The sequence below is a fragment of the Leiobunum rupestre genome, chromosome 6 (genome assembly GCF_980474605.1).
Source record: "Leiobunum rupestre chromosome 6, qqLeiRupe1.1.hap1, whole genome shotgun sequence".
Taxonomy (NCBI): domain Eukaryota; kingdom Metazoa; phylum Arthropoda; class Arachnida; order Opiliones; family Sclerosomatidae; genus Leiobunum; species Leiobunum rupestre.
Genome location: NC_143389.1, coordinates 59732550 through 59752219, shown reverse-complemented (window position 1 = coordinate 59752219; position 19670 = coordinate 59732550). Strand labels below are relative to the sequence as shown.

The following is a 19670-nucleotide window of genomic DNA, read 5'->3' as shown; positions in this document are numbered from 1 at the left end:
ATCCAATTTCGCTAGGTCCAGCGTTACCATGTGGATGGAAGGGGGAAATGTCAAACAAAACACAAACTCACAAGGGGAGTACCCGAGGTGTTTATTGCCGATTTTATTCAAAGTCGGGCGTAATGTAAGAGATGTGAAATTTCTACCCATTCGATTTGCCATGGCACCCAAAAATGTGTTTGACCACTTAAAATAAAAAAATCTCCATTTCCTTATTTTACCCAAAATGTTTTACAATTTTTCCCCAAAAATGTTACAAACTTGATGAAATTGACCTAAATGTGATCCAAATTACCGATTTCGTGATTTTCCAAAAAATATTAAAATTTTAAATTAAAAAAAATTCGTAGAAAACTCACGCTTTTTTAAATGGAGATTTTTTTGTTTTAAGTGGTCAAAAATATTTTCGGTTGCCATGGCAAATCGAATGGGTAGTGCAACGTCTCCTTTTGGGAAATTTCATATCTCATATAGGTCTTCATTACGCCCGACTTTGAACAAAATTGGCCATAAACACCTCGAGTACTCTCCTTGTCATTGAAGCTTGTTAATTCATCCATGCGTTACGGAATTTGTGAACGGCTATGACTGGGGCATGTTGAATATGAGACTAGTGGTATCGCGACGTCACGAGATATCCCACGCTTTATACCCCAATAGAATGCGTCCTAAATGGTAAAATTTGGCTTTGTGTTTCTTGCAGTATGTCCACAAAATCAACATACCTGTAGCAATGGCCAATGCATACCCAAGGATCAATATTGTGACCGCTTTAAAGATTGCAACGACGGAAGTGACGAACCGGCCGGCTGCGATGCTCCATGTTCCAGCGATATGTTTCAGTGCAGCAACAAACGATGTGTTTATAAATTGTTGGTGTGCAATGGCGAAGACAATTGCGGTGATCGAAGTGACGAACGACTTTGCGCGGCGGGAATCAAACCGCACTACCCCTATTACCACGCTTCCAGAGAGGGCGGCGCGGTGCCGACCTCAAGTAGCAAAACAACAGTGCCCCTGTTGAGCGGTTACTCTTCGCCTAAAGCCTTTCAGCAAGGCACGAGACACTCGTCCCCTAGTCCCGATATCGACGTTCAGCGCGATGACGAAAAACGCGTTCACTACAGTACTTCCGCGCCACAAATAGCGGTCACTTCTGGTAGAACGTGGCTTCCGGTGTGGAAGGAAACGTAATTGCGGACACGTTACTTGCTCAAAATTAATATAATATTATTTTAAATTTATGAATACGGTTTTTAAATTAAAAGAATCTTGTCAACAAAATCAATCGCGCAAAAACGTGCCTCAAAGGAAATTAAATTACGCGGAAAGAACGAACGATTTTTAAAATAACATTTGCCCAGTGGCGACATCCATTCGCGATAGTCGGAAACACTCGAATGGATAACGGCGGGATTTTTAAAACGAACGTTTACGCGACTCCGAGTGTAAGGGGAAAATAAATGCCTTGTAGATTGTAAAAAATTGTTAACTTTATAAGAAATAACTAAATATAGACAACCAAAGGTTTATTAATATAACTATTAATAATAAACCTGAAAAAGTCGGCGGAGCGTATCATTCGCCTTCTAAATAAAACTTCCAAGTTATTGTTAAAAGAAATATCCGCGAAAAATTAGTTCGCGCGTATACGTGATTTTTTATTAATCTCTAAATATTTAATATAGTAAAACGAAAAACAATTAAAATCAGGATCGTAGAGAGGAGTGAGAAGAAAAGTGAATAATCGTTGAAAAGGTTTTTCTGGAAAACATTTGCCGATAAAACCATCAATAGGACTAGGCAGATTTTTAAATACTTTTTTACCATGTTTAGTTTGATTTTTTCATTAAAAAATGAAAATATTTCCCGTCCACTTCCAAAATAATAAAAAAAACGTGTAATTTAAAATAATGTTATGAAGTTTCTCGTTGAAACCAAAGAATGTATTATTTAACTTTCCCTTATCATTCCATAATTATTTAAGTAGTTAAAAAAAATCCCAAAAGATAAGAAAAGCACGTAGAATGGACAAGGTACATTGTAATGTTGAGGAATGCAAAAGAAAAACATTTTTAGTAGAAGACGGCGAGTTAATGTAATCCGCTGTATTTTTTGCACTAGTCTTAAAGAAAAGATTACATTGTAAACATATATAGAAATAAATGTTTATTTTAAAACAATTTAGGTTTTAAATTTATTAACGAGTTTTTCACACTCCGTTAATTTGCGGGAGTACACGTAAAAATAACACTAAGTAGTCATTACATTATTAATAAAATCGTCTTACAATACATTTAAACTGGGAATTAATGAAATAAGATAATCTATTAATGTTTAATACTATTAATATTTTAATCGTAATAATGCTAAGAGAAACAAACCTGTCAATACATTTGACAAATGATCAGACTAGATTGAGAAGAAACTTTATAACAAAGTCTATTTTGCTAACTTTATTTAAAATTTAACATTTTGGTTAATTACTTATGTTTTAGTAGAAGGGTCCACTAATATTTTCTAACATACAGAGCAGTGGACACAAAGTTTAATAAATTGGCACGAGACACTATTTTTAAATATGTTCTTCACTTACAATTATTTGCACTAACATTTAAATAAACAAAAATGTCAACTCTTGGATGAAAAGTATCGAACAACCCGATAATATTTTACATAAAATAAATAGCACAAAGCTACTGTATTGGGGTATTTCCATATCTTAACATTAAGCCCTCCACATAATATTTTAACACCCTAAGCCCCATTGCAATGTTAACGAAAAAGACAAGTTGCATAAAAATAAAAATTTGATATTCATAATTTTATTTAAAGGGCCACACCAGCGTTTGAAAAAATTTTGCCCGGATTTACCACATGGTAGCCAATACGACCAATCATATTCTGGAAACTAGTTATATTCAAACGCCGGTGTGTCCCTTAAATATGAGCCCAATTTCTCATCTTGTAACCCATACTGTAAGACTTTGGGGTCAAATTAATAGCAGCTCGGTTTATTTGTTCAAGGAAAAGGCTAAGCATTTTTACTACTACACCAATAGGATCATAAGCCAAAGCTAACTATTATAACCAAATTTATGAAATTCACACTATTTAAATAATTCATAATTATAATTTATTTTGATTTAGAAAACTTTGGCAGGCAAAGTACTTTAGAGAAAATTATGTAGTTAATTAGGATGGTAATTTTGAAACTGATTTTGGCGCTAAGCATAAAAAAAAATTTATACTTCCACATTTCATTACCTACATTGATAATTCCAAGATCATGAAAGCCATGGTAAATAACAAAATTTTGCGGTTAATATCAGCTTACGCCTTTTAGATTACACGTCAAAATCAATGCAAAAATAACATCCTGTGTGCGTAAATATGAATTCATTAATATTGAAATTTAATTCCTTAAATATAATGATTTTCAAATATACCGACTATAATATATTCAGCCAGAGCTTACATTATTCAATAAATTTCTGGGCTCACATCACATTTTAGCAAAAAAAATCACACTTAAGTCCAATATCTGGCGCTATAGTTTATAAATAGAGCATTCTTATAATACTTATCGTAATTACTTTTTAACGAACTTTAAAAAGCATAGGAAAAACTTCTAACATTTTAGGTTCAAAGAGGCATAGGTGGAGAGTTACGTGGGCTTCAATTCATATTTGGAAAAAAATTAGAAATGGATACACACTTCCTAATAGATAAATCAGAAAGTAAACACGCCAAGTGTTGACTGAAATATTCTAAGAATTGCTAATTTAGCATGATTACATAGTCTTTTGACTACTAGTACTAGAAATTTAACTGAAACTGAACATTTTCACTATTTTACTCGCTAAAATAACAAAATATTTCCGTATCTAATGAAAACCAAGCATTATAAAGTCTTCAATCGCATTTTTGTTTCAATCAATTGTGATATGTAAAAAGCAATAAAGCATTTATAAACTGAAACTAAGGGGTTCTGTGACTCTTTGGTTAAATGTTTTTTTAAACATTACAGATTTTTAGAGTATATACCTAAACCTTTGACGTAAAAAATGTCTCTAACAGACCTAAACAGTTTGTAGAGTACTTTTAATGCCTGTTAAAAACTATGGCTACAAAAACGCAGAACTACCATTAGTGGCGGAAAAATACAATATAAAAATCTACAAAAAAAGTAATAAATTGTACGAAGTTTACATTGCTTAAATTGATTGGCAATCTTCGTAAAATTTTTATATTTCAAACACAACCTAACAAAGTCATGCAATTCAAAAAATTTCTAATGGTAAAAACTACCAAAACACAGGGGAATTAATATGAAAAATGTCCTTTCAGTCATGTCTCTCTGTTTTCCTATACGCCAGAAATTATTTAAAGTGTCTATTCTTCGTCTAATTCGTAAATGCTAGCCCCCTTCGCTTCAGGTTCGTAGGAACTATCATGTTTAGCCAAAATTCGCAGCAACGGACGAAGTTTTAGCCACCATTCTCGACAAGGTATTCTGTGTCTGCAACACAAAACGAACGCGAAAAAGTCGCGATTTTCGAATTTTTTTTGGCTAAGTATTTGAATAATTAAAAATTTTGCATTCCCATGATAAAAGCTAAGAAAAATATCACAAAAATTGCATGCAACTCTACTGCAAAGTGGTAATAATAATAATTAAAAATTACCAAAAAATTGGGTTAATCACGTCTGCAAAGTTTCCCACAAGCTAAGCATGGATGCAACTCTTACAGTACTCAATTCAAAGGTGAAGACAAAAAGGTGGCAGCTATTTATATGTGAAGGAATGGAAAGCCACAGAAAATGCCAAAGGAAGCAACTAAAAAAAGCAGGAGACTACGATACTTCACTACAACAAAAAAAGCCAAAGTAAGGAGGGCGGAAAGCTGAACTTTGGAAATAAAGCACATTTTTAACATATTTGGACTAGATTGAAGTTTCAACATCAATGAGGTCCTATCAATTTGTACAAGAGCAATGTTTATTACCTCGTATTTGGAAAGGGAAATGGAAAAAACTGAATTAAAGGAAAAAAAGGACTAGAAAAAAAACCAAAACTGTACAACACTTGAGATTTTCCAAACATTTCCAAAGAGAAAACAAAACAAAAACTGATTCCTAACTTTTTAAGATATATTACACATATATACCACCATTACCCTATATAAAACCTATTATATTTTATATACACGTATATTATTTTAATCCTAAAATAAATTTGAAAGAATCTAAATAAATATTTGGAGATTTATCCACCAACAACATCAAAAATTTGAAAATCTGACCAACAACAACAACTCTAATATCCTTCAACCTCTAACTCGATCCTTTTTGATTAAAACACTATTTCATTCTCAATTAATAAGGCATAGGCTTGTTCGCCCTTTTAATGATTTTTAATCGACCCCTAGAGCCAGAGCTCCTTCGTGATCCTGGGGTTCAACGGAGGGCATCAGAAAAGGATCGCCAGAAAGATTCGAAGTGCCGTCTTTCACCAAAAAATTGGCAGGAGTGGCAAGCGCTTGCAAGAGGGGGCGCAAATGCAGCCACCATTGTTTTTTAGGAATACGATATCTGAAGCACAAAAATATACATGTATGGCTGGCATCGTATCTACTGGTGCAATATAACGCCTCTTTTCCGAAATTCGCTGAAATCGAAAACCCCCACCACCACGATAACCAACCTTCGTTGAAACCTCCCTAAAGAAGACACAAAAAATGGAACTCACTTGAAATCCGTAACTTTCTTGATGTTTTGAACTGGTGAGAAGAGATACTGTCGTCGAACCAAACCTAATAAAACCGCAGTTTCCGGAGTTGTGCATCTAATTGTGCCATCCGCTTGTTTATGCTCTTTCAGTCTAGTTAGGAGCCAATCCGCTGCCTTAGCTGCCATTTTTGTTCCAAAATTTCTGTCAAAGGGGGTTGGACTGCCACCCTAACGTAACTTTTGATCAGAATGATGCTGAATATCATCAAAAAGCCGAGACTATTAAAATATACCTGCTGCATATGACCAAGAATGTTATTTCTGGTGGAAAAAATATCTTTCCCCTCTTCGGAATATAGACGATAGATAAAGTCTGTGCTATAATTTACATTGGCCAGTTCATTTCGTAAAATCAGACCACGTTGAACTCCTTCAGCCATTTTGGCTTGCATGTGAATAACGTCTCCCATGAGATCTTTAATGGAGAATTTTTCTTCAAAGATGTAAGCGGCGTCTGCACCACCTGCTAGGCCAGCTAGCGTAGCCAAATAGCCGCAATATCCACCCATTGTTTCAACGACAAATACCCTTCTTTTTGTTCCTTGAGCAGATTGACGAATACGATCACAGATCTATGGACATAATTCGATTCTTCTTTAAAATAAATTCTTAGCATTTCCAAAAAACTCTCCTTACTTCTGTAATTTCATTTAACGCTGTATCAGCTCCGAGAGAGAAGTCAGTTCCAGGAACGTTATTGCTGATTGTGGCAGGAATTACACACATCGGAATTTGCAGTTCTTTATATTGATCTCGACTTTCCGCCATTTGTAAGACAGTTTGATAAGCCTCAAAACCGCCAATAACTAAAAGAGCTTGAATCCTAAACTCTCGTAGTTTGTCCACCACTAAATGCATATATTCTTTAGGAAGTGTCCTATTAAATACAGATTATAATATTTTAGAAACAATACAAATATTAATATGTATAACCTCTTAGTTCCAAGGAATGCTCCTCCTTGACCAACCCAACCTGTTACGTCACTCCAATTCATTGTTTGAATCTAAAGAAGAATAACGTACATATTTCATTTAATGTTAACAAACTTGGATAATCACAACTCACATTTCCTTCTATAAGACCTTCTACACCTTCGTGAACGCCGTAAACGACATCTCCTCTATAGAGACAGTTACGTACAAATGATCGTACAGCAGCATTCATACCACAACAGGGTGCTATATATGATATTAAATAATAAATTATAAGTAACGCAAAGTAGACAGATCTAGATTTTTTTTAAATTTACCTCCAACATGCATAACAGCCAAGATAAAACCACCCTAGATTGGGGAAATAATTATTTTAATTTGATAGATTTATAAAAATCACGCTGTTATCTCTTATTTATATTACGAGATTAAAAAATGGCAAAGTTGACAGAAAAAGCCAAGATAAAACCGTAATCTGTCAGACTAAGCTTTGTATTCCTTACCCTCTTTTCGTTTTAAGGTTATTGCCAATTTATCCATGCATGAGTTTAGAGAGGAGGAGAAAAAGGGAAAATTTATGTTTTTAAGGAAATAGATTTAAAACAAAGAGAGACACAATCCAAAGAACCAGCGAGCAACCCAAAAAGTACAGAAATAAAAATTTATTAGCATTCAATGACCATTCTTGATAAAAGTAAACCAAAGAAAATTAAAGGTTATATATTAGGTTTTAACCCCTCATACCTTCCTTGGTAAACCAGGACTCTTAATAGTTAGCATTAAAAAGTTTGTAAATAATTAAAATGCGAGCTTAATTGTTTTTTTTTTTTTTTTTTGGAATTTTAAGATATCTTACAGTTCCATGACCCTCAGAATCAAAGGCAGATTTTGGGGGTTTCAATCTGGTCAACATTTTATATGTTTCCAAATTTCTTTCGAAACTTCGACCCCTCAGTTTTACAGCATCCGCCCAGTTTTTATCTCTCATGAATTCCGTCACTTTTTTAGTCTATAATCAGAAAACGTACATAAAAATTAAGGGTAATCTAATAAGAACAAGATAAAATGACATAAATCTCCTGTCAATCATAATTTACCGTTTCCACACACTGCATTAGAGGCACCCGCACTGCTTGATTTCCATCCAGAGAGACAACGCAGGCCTCAGATTCAGCAGTAGCTTCAACAAGGGCCAAAACAGCTTCAGCACCCATTCTGCACCCCTAAAACCCAATTGTTTTTAATACAATTGATCAGATAGGTCAAAGATGCCACAAAAATGAAACTGACTAATATTCTGTCAAAAGCAGAGGGGCTTCCTCCTCTTTGAACGTGTCCTAATACAGTGATTCTCGTGTCCTGGTTAAGTTCATCCACTACAACCTGTAAATAACACCCAAATAAGCCAAATAATAATTAAAATTTAAATAAGACACGAAGCAACAGATACTTTTTTGACTTGTTCTGCTGTGATTGGACGTCCTTGTCTGTCAATGGCTCCTTCAGATACAATTATGATGTTTAATCTTTGACCACCCTCTCTTTCCTGACGATAATTTAAAAAAACACTAAAAATACTTGGCAAAGAATTTCAAAAACTTATCCAATTAATTTTACCTGTTGCAGTTTTTTACAAATAACTTGTGGCCAATCTGACTCTGGGGGCCATTCTGGAATGAATACAAAATCAGCTTCACTGGCCAAGGCTGCCACGAGACCCAAATAGCCGCAATGCCTGCCCATGACTTCCAAAATGAATGTTCTTTGATGGCTGTTATGAAATATTGATTAGAAGTTATTTATTAGAATAGTTTTAATTATGATATACCTTGATGCAGTTGTAACAATAGCATCGATAGCTTCTATGATACGGTGTAAGGCAGAATCTGTGCCAATGGTCATGTCAGTTCCGCAGAAATCATTATCAATCGAACCAACCATTCCAACAATATTTAAGTGACCACATTCTACTTGTTTTTCTTTAGTTATTACTCCTAAAAAAAAAAGATAAGAACTACTTGAAATGAAAGCAAGTTTACCAAAATTAGACTTTCTGACCAGTTTTAACTAGTTCATCGAGTAATGACGACCATTCTTGACGAAAAAGATTAGCGCCAGTTAAGCTGCCATCACCTCCAATAACTACCAAGTTTGTAATTTGATGCTTGATGAGATTAGTTGCTGCTTTGAGTCGGCCCTCTCTGTTACGGAAGTCTGAACATCTAGCACTTCCAATAACTGTTCCACCCTTTACATGAAACAAAACATTAATAACCAATACCATTAAACAAAAATTTAAAAAGTTTATTACTTTGTGGATGATGCCCGATACAGAAGCCCAATTAGCCTCAACAATGTTGTCTCCACCATCAACCATTCCCTGGTATCCTTCTTTTATGAAGTAGACTTTCGCCCCCAGATATAACCCCATTCGCACTACAGCACGTACTGCCGAATTCATTCCTTGAGAGTCACCACCACTGGTGAATACGGCGATAGACATTCCTTTTTGAATGCCCCTTTTTAAAGCTGACCCTTCGCTGCTGGCAAAACTTGGTCTAGAATCAACTTCTGGTGATAGGAGAGCACCAGTATCAGTGCGAAAGAAAGGTGTATGGGCATCAGCCATGGTGAGATACTTTTTTAACTTTCTAGGTATTAAATCAAAAAATAAATAGAAGAAAATCATTAATATGATTGTTAAAAGCATTTCTGTGGGAAAATAATTTTGAACTAAACAGGCTAGGAAACAAATTAAAAATGATTTGAAACGTATTAAAATATAATTTTTTTTAAATACCTTAAAAAACCTAAAAAACTAAGTTCAATAAATATCCCAAACGTTGGCAAAACAGTAGACAATTTTTAAATATTGCGATATCCGCACGCCGCGAAGTGTCCTTCAGCGCTCGACCTTTGGTTTCGGGTCTAGAATTTTTCGCACTTTTTTTTCGCGGAAGTATACAAAATAAAAACGGGGAAAGCGGCGACGCAGGAAAAAATAGTTCCAAGCTCCATTTTGAGAACGTGGGACCGGCCGCGTTGAAATATGAGGTGAGAATTTTTTTTAAATATTTCGCTATTAAAATAAATAAAAGCTTATATAAGTTTATCTAAAGGCAAGTTAACCTTATTTTTGTTTAAAAATCAGAATTTTAAAACAATTTATGTTAAAGAGCTCATACGTTAAAGCAATTTATCGCTAAGCCTCGCCACGTGAATTGATCACATTGTTAAAAATAAATGATAAAATAAGCCTTGTACATTTGGCACGCGGTTTATAGTTTTAATTTTCTTTTTCAAGTTCTCTAAAACTGCAGAAGCGCCTTGCAGCCGCAGTTTTGAAATGCGGCAAGAATAAAGTGTGGTTGGATCCTAATGAAACAACGGAAATTGCCAACGCTAATTCTCGTACTATAAAAATTTAAACCTTCCATACGACTTTTTATTTTTATATTAAAGCACGGACTAATTTCAGGTCAAAATGTACGCAAGTTGATTAAGGATGGTTTAATAATCAAGAAACCCATTGCTGTGCATTCCCGAGCTCGGGTACGCAAAAATGCTGAAGCCAGAAGGAAAGGTCGTCATACTGGCCCTGGTAAAAGAAAAGGTACAGCGAATGCTAGGATGCCCCAAAAGATAGTCTGGATTAGGAGGATGAGAGTTTTAAGGAGGTTGCTTAAAAAGTATAGAGAATCTAAGAAGATCGACAGGCATCTGTAAGTTCCTGCTTCCTTTTTTTTTGTTGTCAAGTTATTAATCTCAATTAATATTTCAGGTACCATGATTTGTACATGAAGGCAAAGGGAAACGTTTTCAAGAACAAGAGAGTTTTGATGGAATTTATCCACAAGAGGAAGGCTGAGAAGGCCCGCTCCAAACAATTAAGGTCCGTATTCTTCATCTGCCAGAAGCTTGTATACAAAAGGCTTCAAACTGTCTTATAGCTTAAGCCTAACAAGTTGAAACTAGTGTTATTTTAAATAGCGTGTTTAGATTTTAAAGCTCAATTATTAAATAAACAATTTTTTTTAGTGATGCTGCTGAGGCTAGAAGGACTAAGGTCAAGGAAGCAAGGCGCAGAAGGGAAGAGCGTCAACAACAAAAGAAATTGGAATTAACCCAATCATTACAAAAAGAAGAGGAAGCAGCCAAGCAATGAATGTAATCATTGTGTATTTTGACTTGATAAATAAAAAAAAGTTTATAATGGGTATATATTAATTTCATTGTAATTTTCTACATATACATAATTTTAATTATATTAAATAGTATAGCACAGTCATTGTAACATATATGAAACATTATTCTAGGGTTCTAGTGATATAGGAAAAAGGTAAAATGGGGCTGGTTGCTTCCAAATCAATAGCAGTTGCGATGCAATCGCTAGCAGAATCATAATCCCCCATTTCCCTAAGTACTTGACCCATATTATACCAAGATTGGTGGCTGAGAGGATCGATCGTAACTGCATCCCTCAAGGTTTTCTCGGCTAAGTGACTGCTTCCCAAATAATGGTACATTAAACCTAAATGTTGCAAAGCTCTAACGTGTAGGGGATTTATAGAGACTGCATTCTGAAAACAAGTTTTGGCTTCGTAATATTCCTGCCTACATTCATGAACGAGCCCTTTCAAAACCATAAGCTGATGGGAGAGAGGGAAAATGGTTGATGCCTCTTGAATACAGGCTTCAGCATCGGAAGCTTGACCTATGTGCAAATGAAATTTGCTATTAGAAGACTTTTTGTTCTACTCCTATAGAACGGGGTTATTTTGAACTAACCAATATTTAAATATAAATCGCCAATCAGGAGCCAAATTTGAAGCTGTAGCATCCAAACTGATTGTGGGCCTGGTTTAGGTTGAAACTGATTCACTGAAGAGGCAACTTCTGATAAAGCATGCTCCACTCTAGAAACTGCGGCCACTGAATTAGCAGCTGGTGAACCTGATTCTCGGTCTGAGAGCTCTGACGAATACATTTGAAAAAGGCTTCGAGTATCGCTGGCCACCCTGTGCAGATTTTCATCCTGGAAATCGTGTTTTATTTGTCCCTCGTAAAGAGTTCGCCACTTCTGAAGCATCTGTTTGCTAGTTAGTAAAGCAACTTCTGCTCCTTCAGTTAGCTCTTCCAAATGGGTTTTGGTGTATAAAAGGTTTAAATTTTCTGGATATTCTTCCAAAGCTACATCCAGCAACTGAAGAGCATCAGCGTATTGTTTTTGAGCCGACAGAAGTAATATCATCAAATGTAGCGTATGAAGATGTTCAGGTCTTAAATTTAGGGCAATTCTAGCGTGATTTGTTGCTTCTGGAATCTGACGAGCCTCAGCATAATGCAGGGCTAAGTAAAATTCTGCCAAATGATCGGATGTATCCGCAGATTGAGCTTTTACAAATGCCTCAAAAGCTTTGTTTCTCAATTCCATTTTCTTGGGTTGAGGTCTGGCTTGTTCAGATAAAAGTTCATAGCCAATTCCAATTAAAAGGTGGCATTTGGCCAAAAGGCCCTGACCATGTTGTTTTTCTCTTTCTAAAGCTTGTTCAGCTTCTTTCACTCCCTCTTCATATTGTCCAAGATGTTCAAAACAAAGTCTCGCAGAGAGTAACAAAGGTAGAGCATTTTGAGGTTGTAATCTCGAGCATTCTTGCAGAAGGGAGTGAGCCCTGGCATATTTCCCATTAGACATCAAAGCCATTGCAAATTGCAACCAGATATGATATTCTTCAAAGGCAAATTTCATGGCCCTTTCAAATGACTCACAAAGGACACCACATTGTCCCCTTCTGACAAGAGTTAGTGTTAGGAGGTCGTAAACTGCAGCCACATTCATATAGGAATGAATTCTAGCATCTTTAAACTCTGGAGAACGGTCTAATACTGCATTTCGAACTGCCATAGACTCACTTATGAATAGAAGGAGCAAGACTTCTTCATTTTCATCTTTAGGGACAAAGAGACTTTGACCAGTGTATTTCTTAGGCTTCCATGGGCTTCCAGAACTTTTGTTGTTTTCAGGTTCTGGAAGAAACTTCTTATATGCCCCTTCTGAAACACCTCTTAATAGAACCTCGGATAACTGGCGACTCAGAGTCTGACGAAGAGATTGTGTAGAGCTGGTTTCAACAGCCGAGAGAACATTTCGATATTGGTTAATGGCTTTAGCCATTTGACCACTTTGAATGTGCAACAAAGGAGCTTTTTGAAGAGCCATTTCCAATATTGCACCAATCCTAAACTCAGTGTTTGATGGTTGACAAGAAAGTGAAGACATTGGTGGTCCAGGAATGATTGCTGGTGCTCCAACTGAACCTGAAGCTAAAAGTGGAACAGTTCCACCAGTTTGTCCCAATGCTCTTTCCAATTCTTGCAAGTAACGCAGAGCTAAATCACCAGCCCTGACCAAAGATTGCAAGATCTGTTGTTCTCTTTCTTTAACTTTAAACTTGCTAGTAGACCCAGGAGGAACTTTTTCAAGACAAAACCCTTTAATGGCAAATGACTCTGCTACGATTTTCAGCAGCCTAATCTTTAGTTGCTTCTCCGATAGATTATCTAGTCTTCCTAGCATCAAATGATTCAGCGCATCATCATAGCAGCCTTGTGCGTAAAGTAACTTTGCCAAAAGGAAATGTGCATCTACAAACAGTTCACATTTGGGACCTTCATTGACGCAAGCTTGGAAAAGACGTTTCGCTTCCGTTAAACCAACTTTGGCTTTATTAATGTTAGATTCATTGGGAGGAAATTCTTCTAAGTGCTGTTCCAATTTGCTTTCCCCAATGTAAAATGTAGTTAAAGGATCTGAAAGACATCCAGTTCTTTGTCCAAGTTGCTCCGCTAACTCCTGAAGCTTTTTCCAGTTTGATTCTTCACGGCATCTACCTATTTCAGCCTCTATTCTCCCAACAGGGGTTTTGGGTTTCGTCGACATTTTCTCACTTCTTTGAAACACTGTTATTTTAACATAATTAATATATTTTTTAAATTACCACTTATTCAATAATAATTTTGATTATTGAAGGTCTTTTCCTGTTCAATACAGTTTTCCGCTTCAGCCATTTTCATTTCTACACGCAAAATTTATCTAGTTCTTTATTGGTCAGCATAAAGATGCGGGAAATTTGGAATATTTTTAAAATAAATAGAATAGTTTTTATTGACTGAAATACATAAAAGCGCGCAAATGGGTAGAAAACCATAGAAATCGGAGAAATAACTAAAACGATTTTTATAATTTATATATATATTTCGGTGCCTGGCTTTTCTATGGCTGGCGTACGACAGTAACGCCATCTCCACCACGTTTAAATTAAAACTATATCTCTCAAAATTGCAAAATAAAAGGGTAGTCTCAACTTCTCAAGCACGTCGCTATACGCGTTTTATTGAAACCCGAGAACGCGGTATTTTTGATATTTTGAAACGCGGTTTTTTATTAAAAGTTGAGCAATGATTCAAAACTGTGTTAAATCTTGTAAGAAATAATAATTACTCAACAAAAATATATCTTTTCATAGGTTATTGTTAGAAATTCTAAATAAAACAACTGAACTAAAAACCAGTTGTATATGTTTAAAGCATTTGTCTTTCTGCACATAAGCCAGCCTTGGGCTTCGAAGTTGTTGTTTCATTGAATAAATAAATAAATCCCCCATACTTGTCGTATTGCTGCCCTTGATGGGCAGCGTTACAAATCGAGTTGGTGCCTTGTTGAACAGGGCGTAGCCGCGTACCTCAGGGTTCCGTCCTTGGTCTTCTTTTGTTTGATGTCTTTATTAATTCCTTCCCTTTTGTTATTTCTCACGCGCTTATCCAGCTATATGCTAATGATTCTAAGTTGTACTTCAAAATTCGCTCTCTTACTGATTGTACCTTACTTTAAAGGGATCCATCACTCACAACAAAGGGAGGCATAGGGGTAACATAAAATCTAGACTTGCAGTGTGCTTGAAAACCAGTTTTTTTGTGACCCCTATGCCTTCCCCTGTTGTCAGTGAGGGATCCATTTAAGTAAAAGAAGAATGTTAGATGGTTGGCGAGTGAATTTCGATAGAGTGAGGGCAAAAGAAGTGACGTTATTAGTAGGCTGGGGTAATGGATAAGCAGGTACACCAATAGACTTAACAGTGGAGGCAAAAAAATCGTTGAGAACTGATGCCGCCTCAATCACGGAAGTGGTAAAAGTACCGTCAGAATTTTTAAGCTTCGAAATGGGAGTTCTGGTAGTGCGGAAACGATTAATGTGTGACCAGAAGGCTTTCGGATTGTCGCGGATATTGGAAGTTAACGCAGCCTTAAGTATATTCTGGGGTGGCGGAGTGGTTAGCACTTTCACCTCGCAGCAAGAGGAGCCGCGTTCGATCCCAGCTTGTGGCACTGGGTGAAAACTCGGAACAACTCCTGCGTTGAGTTTGCAAATTCTCTCCCCACTAATAAAAGGGGTTTCCCCCGAGCTCTTCGGTTTCCCCTTTCATAAAAACTTGTAGAGGTTAACGGTAATAGTTAGTGTAGGGAGCTGTTGGCTCGCGTGGCCAGTGGCGTCGCCAGGGGTTGAAGTTAGGGGGCGCTTAAGCCATAAACCCTGCAGGGACGTCAGTTGGGGGGAGGGGGAGTATCACCCCTAAAGTTTAGTTTTCGACGAACCTTTTTTGGAAAAACTCTTTTCAAGAAATATTCCCAGATTTCGCCAAAATTAAGATGGGAGTTGGCGCAATCCTCGAATCCTCCCTCAAAAGCTATCCTCTTCGGTACGCCCTGTTTTATGTGGTTCTTAATATTTACTTTCACCGGGTAAACCGGCATAGCAAAAAATAATAATTTCCTTTTGCTTAGAATAGGAGAGTTACGAGAGAAGCCAGTAAACATAGAAATAAAGGTATATAACGACACATCGGAAAAACTCAAGAGCGAAGTGGGACAGACTTTTGATGGTTTTACTTGAATTTTTCGGAAATTTTAGTAGAAGCAATAGCTTCATTTTAGGATTCGTTTATAAGAAATTTTAGGTGGCGTTTTTAAGAAATTTTAGGTGGCGTTTTTGAGAAATTTTAGGGGGCGCTTTTAAGAAATTTTAGGGGGCGCTTCTGAAATATTACAGGTGGCTCAAGCGCCGCCTAAAACAGCCTAGCAACGCCACTGCGCGTGGCATGAAGGGCTTACCACCACCCTCCTACGCATTTTGTAACCCGGCCACCTGAATTAAAGGGATCCCTCACTCACAACACTTGAAGCACACTGCAAGTCTGGATTTTATGTTACCCTATGCCTCCCCCTGTTGTGAGTGATGGATCCCTTTAAAGGCTTTAAAAGTCGCTTGATGACTTAGGCCTACCGAGGTGGCTCGGGTATTAGCCTAGCTTCTTATTATATAGCATTTTTATATTCTTTTACAGTACTTATTGTCTGTCTTTTGTTTACTGATACAGGATTCAATAATATTCTAATGTTTTTCCCTAATCTGTTCCAAAAATCATTATTATTATCATAAGTAACAAATTATGACACTTCCCATTGTCTTAATGTAATTTTTTTTTACCAAACCTTTTATCACACCCAACTCCGACTTGAACTTTCAACCGAACTGAGTAATATCATAAGTTTATCAAAGCACCCCAAAGTTTGAAACGAATGTGATTTTAACGTTAGGCTAATAACTGGTCAAACTGGCTGCATGAATCCACCTGGTGGTGGAAAACCGAAACTCATGCAGAAATCCCGCAATGCATGCTACCGGAAACTGCTTTGTAGATGACAAGAGATAGTATAGGCTTGGAGAATAGAATAGCGTAGTCCTAATTTTGATTTATCCAGAGTCTGTCTAGTGTTGAATACATGGGCCCTTATGCCCAATTCAAACATGTTTTATTGAAGGGCCTATTAAGTAACTGGGTGCAGAAATTTGGTAGAAAAGAAACCAAAACGTTTGAGAGGTGAAAGATCAGTCTCTCTTTGAAGAAAGCTTGTAATAAGAATATTTAAAAGAAACTTTAGTATCAAAAAAGTTTTAATTTTTGACTTAAATTGAAAATAAAAACTCCTGAGCTAAATTATACAAGCAACAAGTTTCAAACTGCTTAGCTTTTTAAATTAAAACCAAACCAAGAAATAATATTGTACACAGAGATACTTTTTATACATTTGGCAGATAGATTCGAACAATTTATATAGTAAAGTCAATTGAACATAAAAAACCTAGTTCTGACTTGGAAGAGTAATAAACCCATTCAGACAAACTGAGACCGCTTGGTTAATATTAATTCCAAGAAATGAACACATTCCTCCTATTTACAGCATTTTTACCATATACATTGGAATAATATAACTTTGTCGTTTTTTAATGTACAATATTTTACTTTGTTAAATTCACCCCTTTTTAAATAGAAACTTAAAAATAAATGGCTTAGACTCTCGCATACACACACTACACTACTATACTGAAACTAACGATTGAATATCTTTTGTCTAGTTTATCAGCAGCAAAAATAATCAAATTTTATTTCTGTAATGACTTTTGAATTCTTCAATAAGCCAAATTGGCTAAATAATTTCGACTTTTTCTTTACCACCGACATATGCAAGTTCAATAACTGAAACAAAGCACCTCTTTTCTTTTTAAATAACCCTATTTTACGTAATACAGTATCTATGTTCTATAATTTAATGTTTTTATTTATTGAAAAGGGGGAATTGTGAGAAAGGGGAAGTTGTAATTTAAAAACCTAAAACCTTTAACAAATGTACCCTACACAAACAAAAAACGTTTTAGTATAAAATAATTATCCTATTTTTTACAGAGGGGCTTTTTGTTTTGGTTATTCTTGGCACCACAATAACACACAGCCGCATTACTTCAGCACTTAATCTTTTTTAAAGAGACAAGAAACTGAACGCGCTCTTGTAATGTCACATAACATGCTGCCGTTTGACGCTTTATTTTAATTTTTCTCTTTAAATTCTAATAGTTTTTTCAAAAACCTCATTTTTGACAATCAAAAATAGGCCGAAGTTAGTTCATTGATCACAGTAGTTAAATAAAAAAAAACGTTTGACAAACACTTAAAACTAGCAAAAAAATCTGCTTTGCCTTTTCTTGAAGGAATGTAAGGTTTTATATTGAGGAAAAGGACTCACCCCTAATTAAAAAATGAAGGGATAAGCTGCCATTCACTAATTTTTAAATATAGTTAATAGGTTTAAAATCTTTTTTTTTAACTTAGGAGAACTAAAAAAATTTATAAGACTTAAAAAACAAACTCCAGTTTCTTTCCTAATTAAAAGAAATAATTGAAATGAACCCTCAAAAGCCAAGTCATTAAAAGAGATCTTTTTTCTGCGCCATTGCTTTTTTACCCGACCATAAGTGATTTTGAATGGTTATAGCGTCTATCGTTACTGTTAAATGTTTTGTTTGCACTTCGCTGAAACACTTTCCACCGGAATTGTACCTTAATTGTAAAGAGATTAATTAGGAATGAAAAAAGTAAACAATGAAGTCATGGGGAAAAACCTACTTGTAAAACCTATCCATCATTTTGGCTGTGATAACTTTGGGCCCAATACCGAACAATTTGATCACTTCTTCTTTTTCTGGGTAATAAGAATACATGGCCCTAAATTGGCACCCTGAATCACGGAATAATATAAGGAAATGCTTGCTTTCCGAGCGATTTATTTCCTTTAAAAGTAAGGATATTAGAGAGTTTTGCATCTTTTGACATATTGCCAAATATTAATTTACCTCTAAAACCTTTCGCTTTGTATCTGAATTAACCGCACCAGCTAGTACCGTATTGATAGCATTGAGAATTATTCCTCTATTGGACTTAGCCGCTGGTTTCACGAAAAGCTTTGGACCAGTGTAATCTGTGAATGCGGAAGAAGTAGTGGAGCCAGCGTCAGATGCTCCATCGCTTGGTGGACCCGTTCGATGATGAGAAGGCATGAAGCCAGGTGGTAAGTAGGGACCACGACTTCCCCCTCCTCCGCTGGAAGTTGGAGATGTTAATTGCCTACTGGGACCAGAATTTTCCGATTGAGGGCTAAGTGTTCTATGGGTTAATGTTCCACCACTCGCCACACTGAATAGGGAATCTTTATCATCCTGATAATCTAAACCTTTTAAATTGTATTAAAATCAATTTCAAATACACATGTTGGCAATTGGTTCAAATGTAGTAAAATTACCAGCTAGACTAAGATGGGATCCCCTACTCATAGTATCAAGCGAAGACAGAGGCATAGGTTCCCTGGTGTGGGTTGTAACGTGAACCGACTTTGGCCTGGGACGGGTGGCAGAAGTGGACCTACGTTAGGTCAAAAAAAGTACCAACATTCCAGCAATGAAAATAAAAAAAAGCGCAAAACCAAGTGGTAAATTAAAAGTATTTTTTGAACTATCTGTGCTTTTGATGAGCAAAAGCATTAAAAAGTGCGAATTACAAGTGAAATTAAAATAACCTGGGTTTCGCTTTAGTTAAAGTTCCAGGTCGACTTCCACCATGACCTCGACTACTTGAGGATCCACTATCAGCTGGACCTCCCCCATCTTTTTCAAGCTCTTCCTGTTGCCTCCTCATTCTATAATTCTCAAGAATTTGCTGCCGCCTAATTCTTTCCTCTTCTTTCTTCCTATCCCTTTCCTCTTGTTTTATTCTATGTTGAATAGGATTAAAACGACTGCTGTGTTAGGATTTTGGGCGAAACACACGCTAAAGCCAAGCAAAATTTTACCTTTCTTGTTCCCTTTGCATGGCATATTCTTGCTCCTTCGTTAAGCGTTGAGACTCCTGTTCTGCCCGCCTCCTCAAGCTCATCATCATGATTAATTCTTTCTTCTTCTGCATCTCACTTTCAGCCTCCTGTTTCAACAAATTCATCTTAAAACGTGCAATCTTAAAATAAAAAAAATGGAAACATTCTGGAAAATAACAAACAAA

General features: G+C 36.1%; 5 protein-coding genes across 17 annotated transcripts in view; 2 read left to right on the top strand and 3 right to left on the bottom strand.

Moving 5' to 3' along the window:
* LOC149942877 (uncharacterized) overlaps positions 1–2126 on the top strand; it is a 206986-nt gene extending 204860 nt beyond the window's left edge. For 4 of the 5 annotated variants that reach the window (XM_090177979.1, XM_090177978.1, XM_090177977.1 and 1 more), the window contains one exon: positions 704–2126. In XM_090177979.1, coding sequence (XP_090034105.1) covers positions 704–1194 — 491 coding nt within the window. In that variant the 3' untranslated portion in view covers positions 1195–2126. The remainder of the gene's footprint in view (positions 1–703) is intronic. The other variant, XM_090177981.1, reaches the window with a different exon arrangement.
* A 2237-nt stretch (positions 2127–4363) lies between these two features.
* Positions 4364–9658, bottom strand: Pfk (ATP-dependent 6-phosphofructokinase). 5 transcript variants are annotated; one of them, XM_090178418.1, is made up of 17 exons: positions 9527–9658; positions 9038–9377; positions 8785–8974; positions 8555–8720; positions 8344–8497; positions 8177–8272; positions 8017–8109; positions 7824–7949; positions 7583–7735; positions 7471–7491; positions 7044–7077; positions 6860–6972; positions 6727–6797; positions 6430–6670; positions 6027–6365; positions 5753–5961; positions 4364–5595 (listed from the first exon to the last, which is right to left on the bottom strand). In XM_090178418.1, the coding sequence occupies exons 2-17, from the start codon at positions 9353–9355 to the stop codon at positions 5418–5420; spliced, it is 2502 nt and encodes an 833-aa protein (XP_090034544.1). In that variant the 5' UTR covers positions 9356–9377; positions 9527–9658; the 3' UTR covers positions 4364–5417. The 5 variants fall into 5 exon arrangements, with proteins under 5 accessions (XP_090034544.1, XP_090034540.1, XP_090034542.1 ...); XM_090178414.1 differs by lacking the exon at positions 9527–9658 and having other exon boundaries at positions 9038–9474; XM_090178416.1 differs by lacking the exon at positions 9527–9658 and having other exon boundaries at positions 4364–4522; positions 9038–9474.
* Positions 9643–10945, top strand: RpL19 (ribosomal protein L19). Its single transcript, XM_090178420.1, has 5 exons — positions 9643–9780; positions 10031–10137; positions 10205–10448; positions 10508–10618; positions 10765–10945. The coding sequence occupies exons 1-5, from the start codon at positions 9776–9778 to the stop codon at positions 10889–10891; spliced, it is 594 nt and encodes a 197-aa protein (XP_090034546.1). The 5' UTR covers positions 9643–9775; the 3' UTR covers positions 10892–10945.
* Ttc7 (tetratricopeptide repeat domain 7) lies at positions 10946–13820 on the bottom strand. The gene is made up of 2 exons (XM_090178419.1): positions 11515–13820; positions 10946–11440 (listed from the first exon to the last, which is right to left on the bottom strand). The coding sequence occupies exons 1-2, from the start codon at positions 13664–13666 to the stop codon at positions 11034–11036; spliced, it is 2559 nt and encodes an 852-aa protein (XP_090034545.1). The 5' UTR covers positions 13667–13820; the 3' UTR covers positions 10946–11033.
* Positions 13821–16726: 2906 nt separating this feature from the next.
* The window catches only part of Patronin (calmodulin-regulated spectrin-associated protein patronin), a 54350-nt gene continuing 51406 nt past the window's right edge, over positions 16727–19670 (bottom strand). For 4 of the 5 annotated variants that reach the window (XM_090177676.1, XM_090177677.1, XM_090177673.1 and 1 more), the window contains 6 exons: positions 19465–19625; positions 19192–19386; positions 18919–19037; positions 18473–18849; positions 18246–18409; positions 16727–18179 (listed from right to left, as the gene is read on the bottom strand). In XM_090177676.1, coding sequence (XP_090033802.1) covers positions 18047–18179; positions 18246–18409; positions 18473–18849; positions 18919–19037; positions 19192–19386; positions 19465–19625 — 1149 coding nt within the window. In that variant the 3' untranslated portion in view covers positions 16727–18046. The remainder of the gene's footprint in view (positions 18180–18245; positions 18410–18472; positions 18850–18918; positions 19038–19191; positions 19387–19464; positions 19626–19670) is intronic. The other variant, XM_090177674.1, reaches the window with a different exon arrangement.

What these genes read in the sequence shown, in the direction of transcription:
- Pfk (XM_090178414.1), bottom strand. Translation starts at nt 9,436, where the DNA reads ATGCTTTTAACAATCATATTAATGATTTTCTTCTATTTATTTTTTGAT. An exon ending in TAATGCAGTGTGTGGAAACG is followed by an intron (nt 7,736 to 7,823) that starts GTAAATTATGAT and finishes TTCTGATTATAG; the next exon opens with ACTAAAAAAGTGACGGAATT. An exon ending in CGTTAAATGAAATTACAGAA is followed by an intron (nt 6,366 to 6,429) that starts GTAAGGAGAGTT and finishes TTATGTCCATAG; the next exon opens with ATCTGTGATCGTATTCGTCA.
- RpL19 (XM_090178420.1), top strand. An exon ending in AATTGCCAACGCTAATTCTC is followed by an intron (nt 10,138 to 10,204) that starts GTACTATAAAAA and finishes GACTAATTTCAG; the next exon opens with GTCAAAATGTACGCAAGTTG. An exon ending in GCCCGCTCCAAACAATTAAG is followed by an intron (nt 10,619 to 10,764) that starts GTCCGTATTCTT and finishes AATTTTTTTTAG; the next exon opens with TGATGCTGCTGAGGCTAGAA.
- Ttc7 (XM_090178419.1), bottom strand. Translation starts at nt 13,666, where the DNA reads ATGTCGACGAAACCCAAAACCCCTGTTGGGAGAATAGAGGCTGAAATA. An exon ending in CGATTTATATTTAAATATTG is followed by an intron (nt 11,441 to 11,514) that starts GTTAGTTCAAAA and finishes ATTTGCACATAG; the next exon opens with GTCAAGCTTCCGATGCTGAA.